Source organism: Salvia miltiorrhiza, chromosome 4, assembly GCF_028751815.1.
Source record: "Salvia miltiorrhiza cultivar Shanhuang (shh) chromosome 4, IMPLAD_Smil_shh, whole genome shotgun sequence".
Lineage (NCBI taxonomy): Eukaryota > Viridiplantae > Streptophyta > Magnoliopsida > Lamiales > Lamiaceae > Salvia > Salvia miltiorrhiza.
The window spans coordinates 46,868,798-46,882,384 of NC_080390.1; the positions used below are offsets into that span (position 1 = coordinate 46,868,798).

The 13,587-nt window shown below is 48.5% G+C and overlaps 1 protein-coding gene across 1 annotated transcript; it reads left to right on the forward strand.

Moving 5' to 3' along the window:
• Positions 1-1,315: 1,315 nt before the first annotated feature.
• LOC131023523 (uncharacterized) lies at positions 1,316-4,552 on the forward strand. Its single transcript, XM_057953067.1, has 5 exons — positions 1,316-1,339; positions 1,910-2,407; positions 2,450-3,615; positions 3,864-4,410; positions 4,529-4,552. Exons 1-5 carry the CDS (start codon positions 1,316-1,318, stop codon positions 4,550-4,552), a joined length of 2,259 nt encoding a protein of 752 aa, XP_057809050.1.
• Positions 4,553-13,587: the final 9,035 nt, after the last annotated feature.

Sequence of the window (13,587 nt, forward strand, 5' to 3'; positions counted from 1 at the left end):
ATCATAAGAAATTAAAATTGAAGAAAAAATAATTAATAAGTAATAACTATATAAAAGAAAATGAAAATGGAACAATAATGGATGCTAAAAGTGGGATGGAGAATGTGTACGTCAAAATACGGGTTCAATTTTATAGTTTTAGACTCAAGTTTAAAGATAATGTTTGTTTTAGAGTATAAATATGTGATTAGCCATATACACGTGATGAGGAGTGATATATGCAGAGTAGGGAAATGATGCAAATCAGAGGAATCGACTCCACCAGCGGAATAAGTATGGCAGAGGAAGTGCACTCGTCAGAGGAAATCATCCTCGCCAGATGAGTCATCATCGCCAGAGGAGTCACCCTCGCCAGAGAAGTCACCTTCGCCAGAGAAGTCATCCTCGCCAGAGAAGTCGCCCTCGCCAGAGAAGCAGCCTTCGCCAGAGGAACTACCTTCATCAGCGGAATCGCCAGAGACGCGGGAGATTTCCCGCGTGAAGGCAAATTTACTGACATGCCCCTCTATCACGTCAAGCGCATGCACCACAGATGATTTTACCATTTTGCCCTCCTATGTAATCTATAAATAGAGCTTGAGCTCGTGCATTGTAACTACGCTATCTCTTACTTTCAAATACAACAGCTAGTTTTCTCTTGAGCTCCGGTTTTCCAATTGTTTACTTTGCTTTCTCCGATCATCTACACTAGGTATAATCACGCTTATTACTCTTTAGATTAGGTGTTGGTTTATAGTTTCACCAACTGGCGCCGTCTGTGGGAAAGCTACTGAGTTAGGACGTGAGTTTATGGACGCCGGCGCACGTAGATCTGAAATTCCAATCGGGTTTGCGCGTGTCGGTACCATTTGAGCCGATAATTCGGACATCCAGATGATTTCGAGCCGCTAATTACGTTTTCTCGGGTCGATGTGCTTTTAATTCTTTACGATCTGTTTTTAATTGCGTTTTTGGTGCATGGGAAAAGGTGGTGAAAGTCGTAAATCATGAATCGGGGGGATATGGGTTTATTTACCGATTGATCGGTTCAATTATGGGTGAATACAAAGTTTCTTCGTAGAATCGGGATTTTATTTATAGATCTGACGTTTATACCTGTGAATTGTGGAATATCGCTCTGTTTCTGCTTGAATTGGGTTTTGGTTGACGATTTATGGGGTTTCGCTTCGGTAGAATGTTGGTTAACATTCCATTTTTGCTGCGATTGAGCTTGTGTTGTTGATTTGTGGATGTTTTTCGTTTAAGGGTAATAATTGTCGATGTTTTTCGTGTTTTTGTGGCTAATCTTTGTTTTCTATCGGTGGACTATGGGGTAATGATCCGTTTCTGTGATGATTGGGTTTGCACTGTTAATTTGCGGCTATGTTTCGACTGAGGGTGATAATTATTGGTGTGCTCCATGTTTTCTTCAACTAATCCTCGCTCTATGCCCTGTTTAATGCATTATGCTATTAATCTGGTTAATTGCCATGATAACTTTGTTGTTTTTGGGTTTTTGCGGTTAATATAGCGCACGATCGTGGTAGTTCTGGGTTATGATGTTCGTTTTCTTGCAAATTCCTTACTATATATCATGTTTAACGTTTTATGCTAACAAGCTTCTTGGTGGTTGTTCTGCCTATCTCTGGACACTCTGTTTCTTCTGCCGGATCTTGATAAGAGTCTACAAGGGAAATTTCTGTTGTTCGGGCTCTGATTGTTCTAATCTATGCCCTGGGTTTATTTCTCAGGGCATGGAGTTGTCTTAAGGGGAATTTTTTAACGGCCTCTGCGCCGGTGCTTGGAATTTCTCATATCGGGTTTTCAATCAGTAGGGGAGGATCTATCCATTTGTTGTCTAGATGTCTTCTCACTCTGTTTATGTGTAGGTACTATGGGATCATCTGATGCTCACCGCAACTTGGAGAAGGAGTTCGAGTCTGCTGCTATCACTACCGAGGTGCCTACCTCACTACTCAACAGCCTTCAGGGTAACCCCACCTTCACTGTGCCACCGGGTTTTCAGGCTATCTCAGCCACTCCGACAACAGGGTTGAACGTCAACGCCCAGAGGTTTGCTCTGGTAACACCGGGCTCGAATCTGCCAAACTTGGCCCCCACGTCTGGAGGGGGATCGCTTAACTTCGGGCTAGCAGAGCAAATGATGGCTTTACTCAGCTATGCTAATATGCGTCAGACATTGGGAACTCCGATGCTGTCTGTCATCCCCACTGTAGCTACCCCGGTTGGAGCGGCCAACCCGCAGGGCACTGAGGCCCCACCTCCCGCTGCTCAGGAGGCAAACATGCTGACAATCAACAAACAGGCTGTGATGCCTGGGGAAATGCAAGGGAACGCTGCTGACAGAGAAATAGCCAGACCAGAGGGGAGCCGTGTTAGGCTCAACAGTGTTGTTAGGAAGGAGAGGGTTGACGAGTCTGATAGTCAATCCGTCTCCCTTGTGTTTGAGGAAGAGAGACCGAAGGAGAAGGAACGGTTGAAAAACCAAGTGTCGCAGCTGAAACACCAATTCGAGAATCTGGAAGAATCGTTGAGGGAGAAATCCCGGAGGGACGACAAGGAACAGAGATCAGAGCGGTCGTACAGAGCAGAGAAGTCCCACCGCCCAGAGAAATCAAGGTACACCGAAAGAGCAGAAGAAAGAGAGCTGGAGTATTCCTCTGGCAGGCCAGGGCATAGGGCTCACAAGCGTCACGGCCATGACGCGCCAAGGGACAGAAGGGAGCAGGGAAGATACAAGGAGGACAAAAGGGCCAAGACTTCAAGGTTTCATTCCATCAGCAACCGTAGTCCTTTCTCTGATAATATTCTGGCAGATACCCTACCCAGAAGCTACAAACCTATTTCTCTGGATTATGATGGCACCACGGATCCAGAGGTCCACCTCAATCGGTTCGAGGGGTTGGTCACACTGCATATGTATACTGAGGGCATCAAGTGCCGCATCTTCTCCACTACTCTCACTGGACCAGCCCAGCTATGGTTCGGAACGCTCGCTCCCAATTCTATTCACTCCTTTGAGGATTTACAGACTCGCTTCTTACGCCAGTTCGCAAGCTCGCGAAGGGTGGGGAAGTCAGCTCTGTCGTTGATGGATATCAAACAGGACCAAAATGAAACATTGAGAGAATATACTGCCAGATTTAACTTAGCCGCTCTGGAGGTGCCAGAGGCGAAATCTCAAATTAAGAATTGTGCCTACGTCAGAGGGCTCAAGTCGGGGCTCTTCTTTGACGAGTTACAGATCCGACCTGCAAGGGATTTTGACGACATTATGGCAAGGTTGCCAGGCTATCTACAGTTGGAAGACGCCAAGATGGCGAGAAAAACGGAAAACGATAAACATAAAGCTAAAAGAGCTGAGGAAGCCCCAGAGAGACAGAGACACCAGGATAGAGCACCATTCAGAGGATTACCTCCGAGGGTACTGCCACCCCAAGGAGGAATGCCGCCCCAGCAGCAACGTACCGTGAACGAAGTTACGCGGTTTACTGAATACACGCCTTTAAATAAACCACAGGAGGAAATCTTTCATTTGGTAAAGGATCAACCATTTTTTCGGGCACCGGGAACCTATCGGGATGGGCCGCCACAGGAGGGGCCTAATAATAAGCTGTGTGAGTATCACAACTCTTTCGGACACTACACAAAATATTGCGGGCATCTCAAGCATCAATTAGAGCTACTGGTGCGCCAGGGAAACCTCGACCAATTCATTGACAGAGGAAATGAGGGCCAGAGGAGGAATGATCAGAGGGATCATAGGGACCAGAGAGATCAGAGGGATCAGAGAAATAACCGGGATCAGCGACAAGAACAGGGGAATAATAGGGATCAGAGAAATGACAATCTGGATATCGTAGGGAAGGGCCAGAAAGACAAGCACCTCCTCCCCCGTATCGGAGGGAAGTTCATATGATTTGTGGAGAGAATGGGACGCCCACATCAAATAGGGCTAAGAAACAAGTGGTCAGAGCAGTGAAGTCAGGATACTACCACAAGCAAGTTATGGAGGTTACAAGCGCGGCAGAAGAGCCGATGATCACCTTTGGGGCAGAAGATCTACGTACACTAATGTACTCGCATGTTGATGCGCTGGTTATTATGGCGGATATTGCCGGCTGTATCGTTCACCGTGTTTTCGTAGACTCGGGCAGCGCGGTGAATATTTTATATTGGGAGTGCCTTCAAAACATGGGAATCGACGTTCATATTGAGCCAACGAATGCCCCTTTGTTTGGGTTCGGAGGAGAAATGGTCATGCCTCTGGGTTATGTGGAGTTACCGTTAAATCTCGGCACTACAGCTGCTAATAGCAAAACTAGGATGGTACGGTTTTTGGTGGTTGATATACCAAAGCCCTCCTACAATGTGATACTTGGCCGGCCTGCATTAATGGCGTTTAGGGCGGTGATCTCTATGTTTCATTTGAAAATGAAATTCCCCATCGAGGGAGGGAGAGTGGGAGAAGTTTGTGGTGATCAAACAGCATCGAAAGCTTGCCATGTACAAATGCTTACACATTCAGCAGGACAGAAAAGGGAAAGAATGACAGAGGGATTGGATACACGGAAGAAGGGGAAGGTGGGCGAAGTGAATGCCTCGGCAAAAGAGCGCCAGGAGTTGGCAGACGTATTGAAAGACAAGGACAGTACAGAAAAAACCGCGCTGGTGTCTACTAGTGATGTTTGCAACATGATCGAATTGTTCCCAGGGAAAGAGGGTTTTCAGACCAAAATTGGGTCTTCCATGAGTGATCAAGTCAGAGATGAGCTCATTATTTGCTTGCGCAGAAATGCGGATGTGTTCGCATTCAGCACCGCCGATTTAAAGGGCATTGACAGAGGGTTGGCAGAGCACTGCCTTAATGTGGATCCTAAAATAAAGCCAGTAAAGCAACGAGCGAGGAATTTTGGAGCCGAGAAGGACGCTGCAATAAGGGAGCAGGTCTATGGGTTGTTGGAAGCAGGGCACATTGTGGAGGTGCAATACCCAGAGTGGATTTCAAACGCGGTGATGGTACCGAAGAAGACAAATACTTGGAGGATGTGCGTAGATTTCAGAGATCTGAACGCCGCTTGCCCAAAAGACCACTATCCTCTGCCGAGGATTGACCAGCTGGTGGATGCCACTTCGGGATGCGCTTTACTATCTATGATGGACGCGTATCAGGGATACCATCAGGTTAAAATGAACAGAGAAGACATTGCCAAAACGGCCTTTGCCGTCTGTTGCGGGGTTTACGGCTGGAGGAGTATGCCGTTTGGCTTGAAAAATGCGGGAGCCACGTATCAGCGTATGATGGAAAAAGTCTTCAAGGAACAGCTCTCCAAGAATATCTCGGTGTATGTGGATGACATGCTTGTGCGGAGTATAAGGGCAGAGGACCATGTCTCTGATCTCGAGGAGATCTTCACTGTGGTTAGAAAGCATCGACTCATGTTGAATCCAGCAAAATGTACTTTTGGGGTCACAACAGGCAAATTCTTGGGCTACAAGGTTACCCCTGCAGGGATCGAGGTTAACGCAGAGAAGGTCAAGGCCATCATGGAAATGACACCACCCAGAGGGATTAAGGAAGTGCAGACTCTAAATGGGCGCATCACTGCTCTGAGCAGGTTTATATCACGGTCGGCAGAGCGCAGCATGCCGTTTTTCAAAATCTTAAGGAAGGGCACTAAATTTCTATGGACAGAGGAATGCCGAGCGGCATTTGAGGATCTCAAGGTATATCTAGCAAAGCTCCCGACTCTGACCAAGCCGGTCCTGGGAGAAACGTTGTATCTGTACATAGCAGTGGGGGAAGATGCAATCAGCTCTGTGCTTATCAGAGAGGAGGGAAGTCACTAGAAACCTATCTACTTCGTCAGCCGAATCATCCAGGGTCCTGAATTGAATTACACAGAGATAGAGAAGGCTGCTCTGGCGGTCATGGTCACGGCGAGAAAGTTGAGGCCGTATTTTCTGTCACATCGGGTAGTGGTGCGCACTGCCTTACCTTTCAAACAAGTGTTGGGGCGCCCGGATTTGTCGGGCAGAATGGTGAAGTGGGCTGTGGAGTTGGGGGAGTACGATGTGGAGTACGAGCCAAGAACAGCGATCAAAGCACAAGCGTTGGCAGATTTCATCCAAGAAACAACTCGCCGTCCCGTACCGGAATTTTGGGTTGCCTTTGTGGACAGATCAGTGACAAAAGAGGGATGTGGAATTGGGGTATACATCACATCACCGGGGTATGGTACATACCAATTTGCGATCAAATTCACTTGTCGATTATCCAACAATGAAGCGGAGTATGAAGCTGTGGTCAGAGGGGCGCATATTTTGTCAGAACTCAAGGCCGAATGTGTCATCATCAAGACAGACTCCCAGTTAGTGGCCCAGCAATATTCAGGGGGTTATAGTGTCAAAGAAGAACGCATGAGGGCGTACCACCGCAAGCTCAGCGAGATGAAGGACAAGTTTATGGAATTCAAAATCGAGCAGATTTCTCAGAAAGATAATACGAAAGCAGACCTACTGGCGCGAATGGCTAGTGCAGTGGAACAAACCTGGAGTGATGAAATTATTTTACTCTGTGATACCAGAGAGATGGGGACTTCACAGGTCTTCTCCGTAGAGATCAGAGATGACTGGCGGGCTCCTATTATACACTTTCTCAAGACAGGGGAGCGGTTGAACAAGGAATCTAATCAGAGGGTCCGATACGAAAATTATTGCCTACTTAATGACCAACTCTACAAACGATCCTTTACTCAGCCTTTACTAAAGTGCTTATCTCCAGAAGAAGCTAATTTTGCTTTAAAGGAGGTTCATGCAGGTTGCTGTGGTGGTCACACGGGATTCCGGGACCTTGTACGCAAAATCTATCGGGCAGGGTTCTACTGGCCTAACATCAACAAAGACGCCAGAGAGTTCGTCCGCAAGTGTGAGGCTTGCCAGAGACACGCCGGGAGAATCAACGTTCCAGGGGAGCCTATGGGCGTTATGTACGCTGCATGTCCATTCAACAAGTGGGGTATCGACATAGTCGGGAAGCTGCCTACGGCACCAGGGGGCAAGTGCTTTCTGCTTATAGCGGTGGACTACTTCTCTAAGTGGGTCGAGGCTGAGGCCGTGGGGAAAATCGATGAGGTGACTGTGGAGCGCTTCATTTGGCGGAATATATGCTGCAGATTTGGCGTGCCCAGGATTATCGTTTCTGACAACGGAACCCAGTTCACTGGGCAGAGGATCGCGGATTTTTGTGATCGGATGGATATCACTCAAAGATTCGTCTCGGTAGCTCATCCACAAGCAAATGGCCAAGTGGAGTTGGCCAACAGGACAATATGTGAGGGGATCAAGAAAAGGCTGACTCAGAGCAGAGGCAAATGGGTTGAGGAGCTGGATACTGTACTTTGGGCCTACCGCACTAGCCCAAAGACAGCCACGGGTGAAGTACCATTTACTCTGGTGTATGGATCTAATGCGGTAATACCAGCGGAGGCAAGACTGGAATCATATCGGATAACAACCTACGACACTGAGCACAATGCTGAACTTCGCCGAGCAGAGCTGGATTTGGTGGAAGCACAGAGGGATGAAACCCGGGTCAGAGCAGCAAAATACAAAGGCATTATCAAGGCAGGGTATGACAAGCGGGTCAGAGCGCGGAAATTGTCAAAGGGAGATCTGGTTCTCAAGCGGGCTGATGCATTGAAGGCAGTGGGCAAGTTCGAAGCTAATTGGGAAGGCCCGTTTATCATCACAGAGGTCCTAGGTGGTGGAGCGTATATATTGTCGGATCCAGACGGCAGAGCTCTTCCTAGACCATGGAATATCAACAATCTCAAAAAGTTCTATGTATAACTGCTACTTAGCAGGACTAATACCAATGTATACCGGATACTCTTTTTTCCCACAGGGGTTTTAACGAGGTCCGGGGCCAAAATATCAATAAAACAGATATGTGGTTCTAGGGAATTCCCTGGTGTTGTTTCATTTACTTTAATTATCGTTTTTTATGTTACATATGCTACTTAACATGTTCATGCAAGAGCATTGCACATGTCACCAGGGGGGAGTAGGGTGTATACCCGTAGTCCCCAATTTTCAAATTCAAAAATCCAAAAATTGCTCCTCAGCAAGTCAAGGGAAAAGCAGAGGAATCACGCTGTCATCAGAGGGAGGGAAGCGCTCGTAAGCCGCAAAAGTTGGTTGTGCCACCCAGGCCTTCCATGCTCCGCGCAGAGGGAGGGAAGCGCTCGTAAGCCGCGAAAGTTGGTTGTGCCACCCGGGCCTTCCATGCTCCGCGCAGAGGGAGGGAAGCTATCGTAAGCCGCGAAAGTTGGTTGTGCCATCCGGGCCCTCCATGCTCCGCGCAGAGACTGCACATAATCGTAAGCCACGAAAGTTGGTTGCACCCCCCGGGTCCTCCATGCTCCGTGCAGAGGTTGCATTTAACCGTAAGCCACGAAAGTTGGTTGCACCCCCCGGGTCTTCCATGCTCCGTGCAGGGGGTTCTTTTAATCGTAAGCCGCGAAAGTTGGTTGCGCCATCCGGGCCCTCCATGCTCCGCGCAGAGGGTTACTATTTAATCGTAAGCCGCGAAAGTTGATTGCACCCCCGGGTCATCCATGCTCCGCGCAGAGGGTTACTATTTAATCGTAAGCCGCGAAAGTTGGTTACGCCCCCTCGGGTCCTCATGCTCCGCACAGAGGGTTACTATTTAATCGTAAGCCGCGAAAGTTGGTTGCACCCCCCGTGTCCTCCATGCTCCGCGCAGAGGGTTACTATTTAATCGTAAGCCGCGAAAGTTGGTTGCACCCCCCGGGTCCTCCATGCTCCGCGCAGAGGGTTACTATTTAATCATAAGCCGCGAAAGTTGGTTGTGCCATCCGGGCCCTCCATGCTCCGCGCAGAGGGTTACTATTTAATCATAAGCCGCGAAAGTTGGTTACGCCCCCCCGGGTCCTCCATGCTCCGCGCAGAGGGTTACTATTTAATCGTAAGCCGCGAAAGTTGGTTGCACCCCCCGGGTCCTCCATGATCCGCGCAGAGGGTTACTATTTAATCGTAAGCCGCGAAAGTTTGTTGCGCCCCCCTGGGTCTTCCATGCTCCGTGCAGAGTGTTCAAGCTTGGATGAGAAGCAGCAAAGGAGTGCTTGGATGGGAAGCAGCAAAAGAGTGCTTGGATGAGAAGCAGCAAAGGAAGGCTTGAACGGGAAGCAATCATCAAAATCCTCGCCAGAGGAGTCAGCAAAATCCTCGCCAGAGGAGTCAACCAAAATCCTCGTCAGAGGAGTCACTCAAATTTCAACAAAGACAGAAATCAACATCAATACCAACAATATACACCGCCGTTGGAGATCCGGGAATGCAAATTTAACATCAACAGGTAACAAAAATAATACGAAATACAAAGGAAAGCAGAAGCAGCACAGAAACCTAAAGGCAAGACAAATGATGTAGTAATTCCATTCAAAAGGAAATGCTAAAGAGATAAGTTGTACATCGAACATCAGAGGTAAGTACCAAGTTTTTTAGAAATTAAAAAGTTACAAGAATATTTGCCAAATCAAAAAGGAGAGCAGGGTCATCAAGTAGGAGGAACAGATGAATCTTCAGCAGGGGCAGGGGAGACTGGAGCAGAGGTGGCAACGGCGGGGACCTGGCTAGCAGAGGCTCCCTCTGCAAGTACCGGCAGCATGCCAGTTTCCTTCATCTTCGGGAGACGGGAATCTACGTCCAGCAGCTTCACAGCTTCTTGTACATACGTTCTTTCGTCTCTATACAGGGTAAAAAGCTGATCCACTGCGGAGTAAGAGGAAGCCGAGTCTTCAAAAGCTGAGGCCGCCAAGTCAGAGGGCAGGGGAGGCACCATGCTGTATTGAGAAAATTTCCGGGTGCTTTTGCCAGTAGGATCCCGCAACCGGTTCACAAAGCCAACTAGGGAAGCATAGAAAGCAGGCATATATATGGGAGCAGAGGGCAACGAGTCAGACCCGACCCCAAAAGCAAAATAAGGATGGGCCTTCTCCAGCACTGGATACCACCACACTGGCTTCTGTGGGGAGTTTGCAGGAATTCCCATCAGTTTGTTCACGTCTTCATCCTTGATGTTCTCCATCAAGGCCAGCAGGTTTAGGGTGGCAAGCTGCTCCGGGGACGCTCCTGCCATCTCCAACGCCTTCGTGGCGGATTGCTTTATCACATAAGCAAAGAGGGGCCCGAAGTCTTCCAGATACTCGGGAGTCTTCTTAAAGGCTTCCAAGGTGCCCTCCAACATTACCCCCAAGAAGTGTTGGCCCTGGGGAGACAAGAAGTACTCCAGACGCTGGTCTCGTGCTCCCAGGACGTAAGCACGGTTCTGAGCTTCCACAAATGTCTTCCTCCACTCACGCCTGGCTTCCCTGTAGTCTTTTTCGTACCCCGCCTTGAACCTCATAAGGCTCTCATGACTCTCCCTCGTCACCCTTGTCAGTTCGGAGGCCAGGGACGACTTTTCCACCTCTACTTGGGCCAGTTTGGCCTTCAACTCAGCAATCTCTGCCTCAGCTCCACTCAGGCGCTCCACTACCCCAGCGACGTCGTCATCACGCTTGGCGATGTCTGCCTGCTCTTTCTCTCTCTTTTTCTCCAACACATCATAATCGTGGATGCGCTGGATAGCTCCCCAGAGCCGAGATTCCACCTGCAGGGAAATAGAATGGATTAGGTCAGAACAAAGAAACAATCTTCACCAAAGGAATGATTTTCTTCAGAAAAATGGGCTCCACCAGAACAATCAAAAGGTTAATAACTTAAATTTTTAGATAAGGATACAAGCTGCAAAATACCTGAAGAGCCATCTGGGCAAGCTGACTTGCCAAAGCCCCTCGTGTCAAGTTCTCCACTTTCTCCTTGTCTTTCGAATGGACACGAGACGACAAGGCATCAATAAACCCCTGCCCCGACAAACTTGAAATCGGGCCAGGAATAATATCCTCCGACTCATCAACAGCTGGGACCACAGCCTTGCCCTTGCCCTTGCCCTTTCCCCCAGCAGAAAGAGGGACTTTCGAACCACCAGCAGACTTCTTGGCTGGATTCGCGGACTTGCCAGCCTTCTTCAGGTTTTCTTATCTCTCCTTCTCACCCATGGAGATCAGAGAGCCCCTCTTCCGCTTCTTCGAGAGATCGGGAGTGGCGGTGTCCTGGGCAGAGTTGGGAGAGGGAACTTCATCAGTAATGTCCACAATCTGGACATCTTCTTCACCAGCACCGGATGCATCACCAGTACTGGGGCGCCTACGCCTGTGAACAAGGCCACCTACATCGACCTCCTCTGCATCAAATGTGCGTGAGGCTTCCACTTTTCTCTCTGGGACCTCTGCCACAAGGAGAGTGGTGACCATCTCGGACCCAGTGGGTTGTTCTGAGGGGCCCGTTCGGGAAGCAGAACCTCCCGAGCCATGTTCCTTGCTGTGGGCGGGAGAAGCAGCGTCATCCAAATTGACCTCGCACTTTTTCCTCCAAGACATGTATGCAAATAAAAATTCTACACCGTTAGAATCAGGGTAACAAAGTCAATATATTTTCTAACTCATATTTTTTACCTATCGATTTCTTTGGATATAGGGGAAATAGGCCGTTATTTGCCAAAGCCGAATTGTTCTCGGCAAGATATCTAAAAGGGAGGGGCTTGGCGGCGTTCAGGGCATTGAGGTGAGTTATAACCCCCAAGTCAAATGTGAAGGGGGGACCCGAAGAAGCAGGTTTATAGGTGGTACGAGGGTTATGCCATTCCAGCTCTGCAACGCCGTAATTGCGCCAGGAGCCAACAAGAGTGCGCACGTAACAGTATTGAAACAAAAAATCTTTGTCATAAGAATTTAAGGAGGAAAGGAAGGTGGTGGGATACTTCTGGAGGCCAGCGAAACTGTATAAAGGGCTGCCCTGCATACGGAGCGACTGGGTTTGAAAAAATAATTTGGCGGTGTCTCCAACACCGTGAGCTCGGCACAGAATGTGGAAGGCGTATAACCTACGGATAGCAGAGGGGGTGACTTGATAAAAGGGGATATGGTAATGGTTGCAAACCTCAGCCAAAAGAGCAGGGGGAGGAAGCCTTAGGCCAGCATCAATCTGGGCCTTCCAAATGACCACCATTTTATGATTACGCATTTTCTCAGGGGGCGTTGAGGCCTTAGAAAAAGGTTCAAACTTTAGGTCTGCGGGGTTACGACATTTGGCCTTCATCTTTTCCATCTCCGCAACGCTAAGGCGGGACTCAGGAATAGACTTGGGGGGTTGGGGTGTCTTTCTGGTTTTCTTTTTAGGTCTGGAAGGACTCGGAGTAGCTTGGGAATCGTGAGAGGCAGAGGGGGAAGGAAGGTTTTCGAGACCTTGGGGCTGGGAAGAAGAAGATGAAGAAGCATGGGGAGAAGGAGAAGGCGAACGCGAGGGCTGGGGAGCGGAAGTGGAAGCCATTATCAGAAATTTTTATCCTAGGGTTTCTAGCACGCTCAATCAGAGCACCAACAAATTTCAAAACTACTTACACTAAACACAAAATATCGGGAGAAGAGGATACGCGAGTTACCTAGGTCAGGAAAAGATTGACAGTAAAAACTGGAGCGGAGGGGTCGCGGGAAAATACGCCGGAACAGGGAGAGAATCACCGGAAATCGCAGATGAAGGAATTAGGGAAAAAGTGGAGAAGATGAATAGTGGGAAGCAAAATTTCGAAACTGACTAAGTAACGTACGCGGGCAACTACCATCATACGGGATGAATGACGCGTGGCATACGGGAATTAATCAATGGCTAAGAATTTCTACGGAGAGACGAAAAGACGCGAAGGTTAAAAAGTAACCTCGGGGTACGGAAAAAGCACTGTAGAAAGGGCAGGCATTTAATGCTAGTGACGTCATCCACGCAGGCGAATCCTCTGACTAGTTGCATCGTCCCAGAGTGAACTAGTCAGACCAGGAGAGGGAGTAACAAAAACGCCAGAGAACAATTTACAGGGTTTACCTTTACTTTCTTACAAAAATTAGAATTCTCGTGTCTTCATGATTTGCAGGGACGAAGGAAAACAGCACAACGCTGGCTTTAACAATACTTCACTGGTTGAACACGAAGAATACCCGGTTCAACCAGACTAGAGGGGGGAGTGGTTGATGAGGAGTGATATATGCAGAGTAGGGAAATGATGTAAATCAGAGGAATCGACTCCACCAGCGGAATAAGTATGGCAGAGGAAGTGCACTCGTCAGAGGAAATCATCCTCGCCAGATGAGTCATCATCGCCAGAGGAGTCACCCTCGCCAGAGAAGTCACCTTCGCCAGAGAAGTCATCCTCGCCAGAGAAGTCGCCCTCGCCAGAGAAGCAGCCTTCGCCAGAGGAACTACCTTCATCAGCGGAATCGCCAGAGACGCGGGAGATTTCCCGCGTGAAGGCAAATTTACCGACATGCCCCTCTATCACGTCAAGCGCATGCACCACAGATGATTTTACCATTTTGCCCTCCTATGTAATCTATAAATAGAGCTTGAGCTCGTGCATTGTAACTACGCTATCTCTTACTTTCAAATACAACAGCTAGTTTTCTCTTGAGCTCC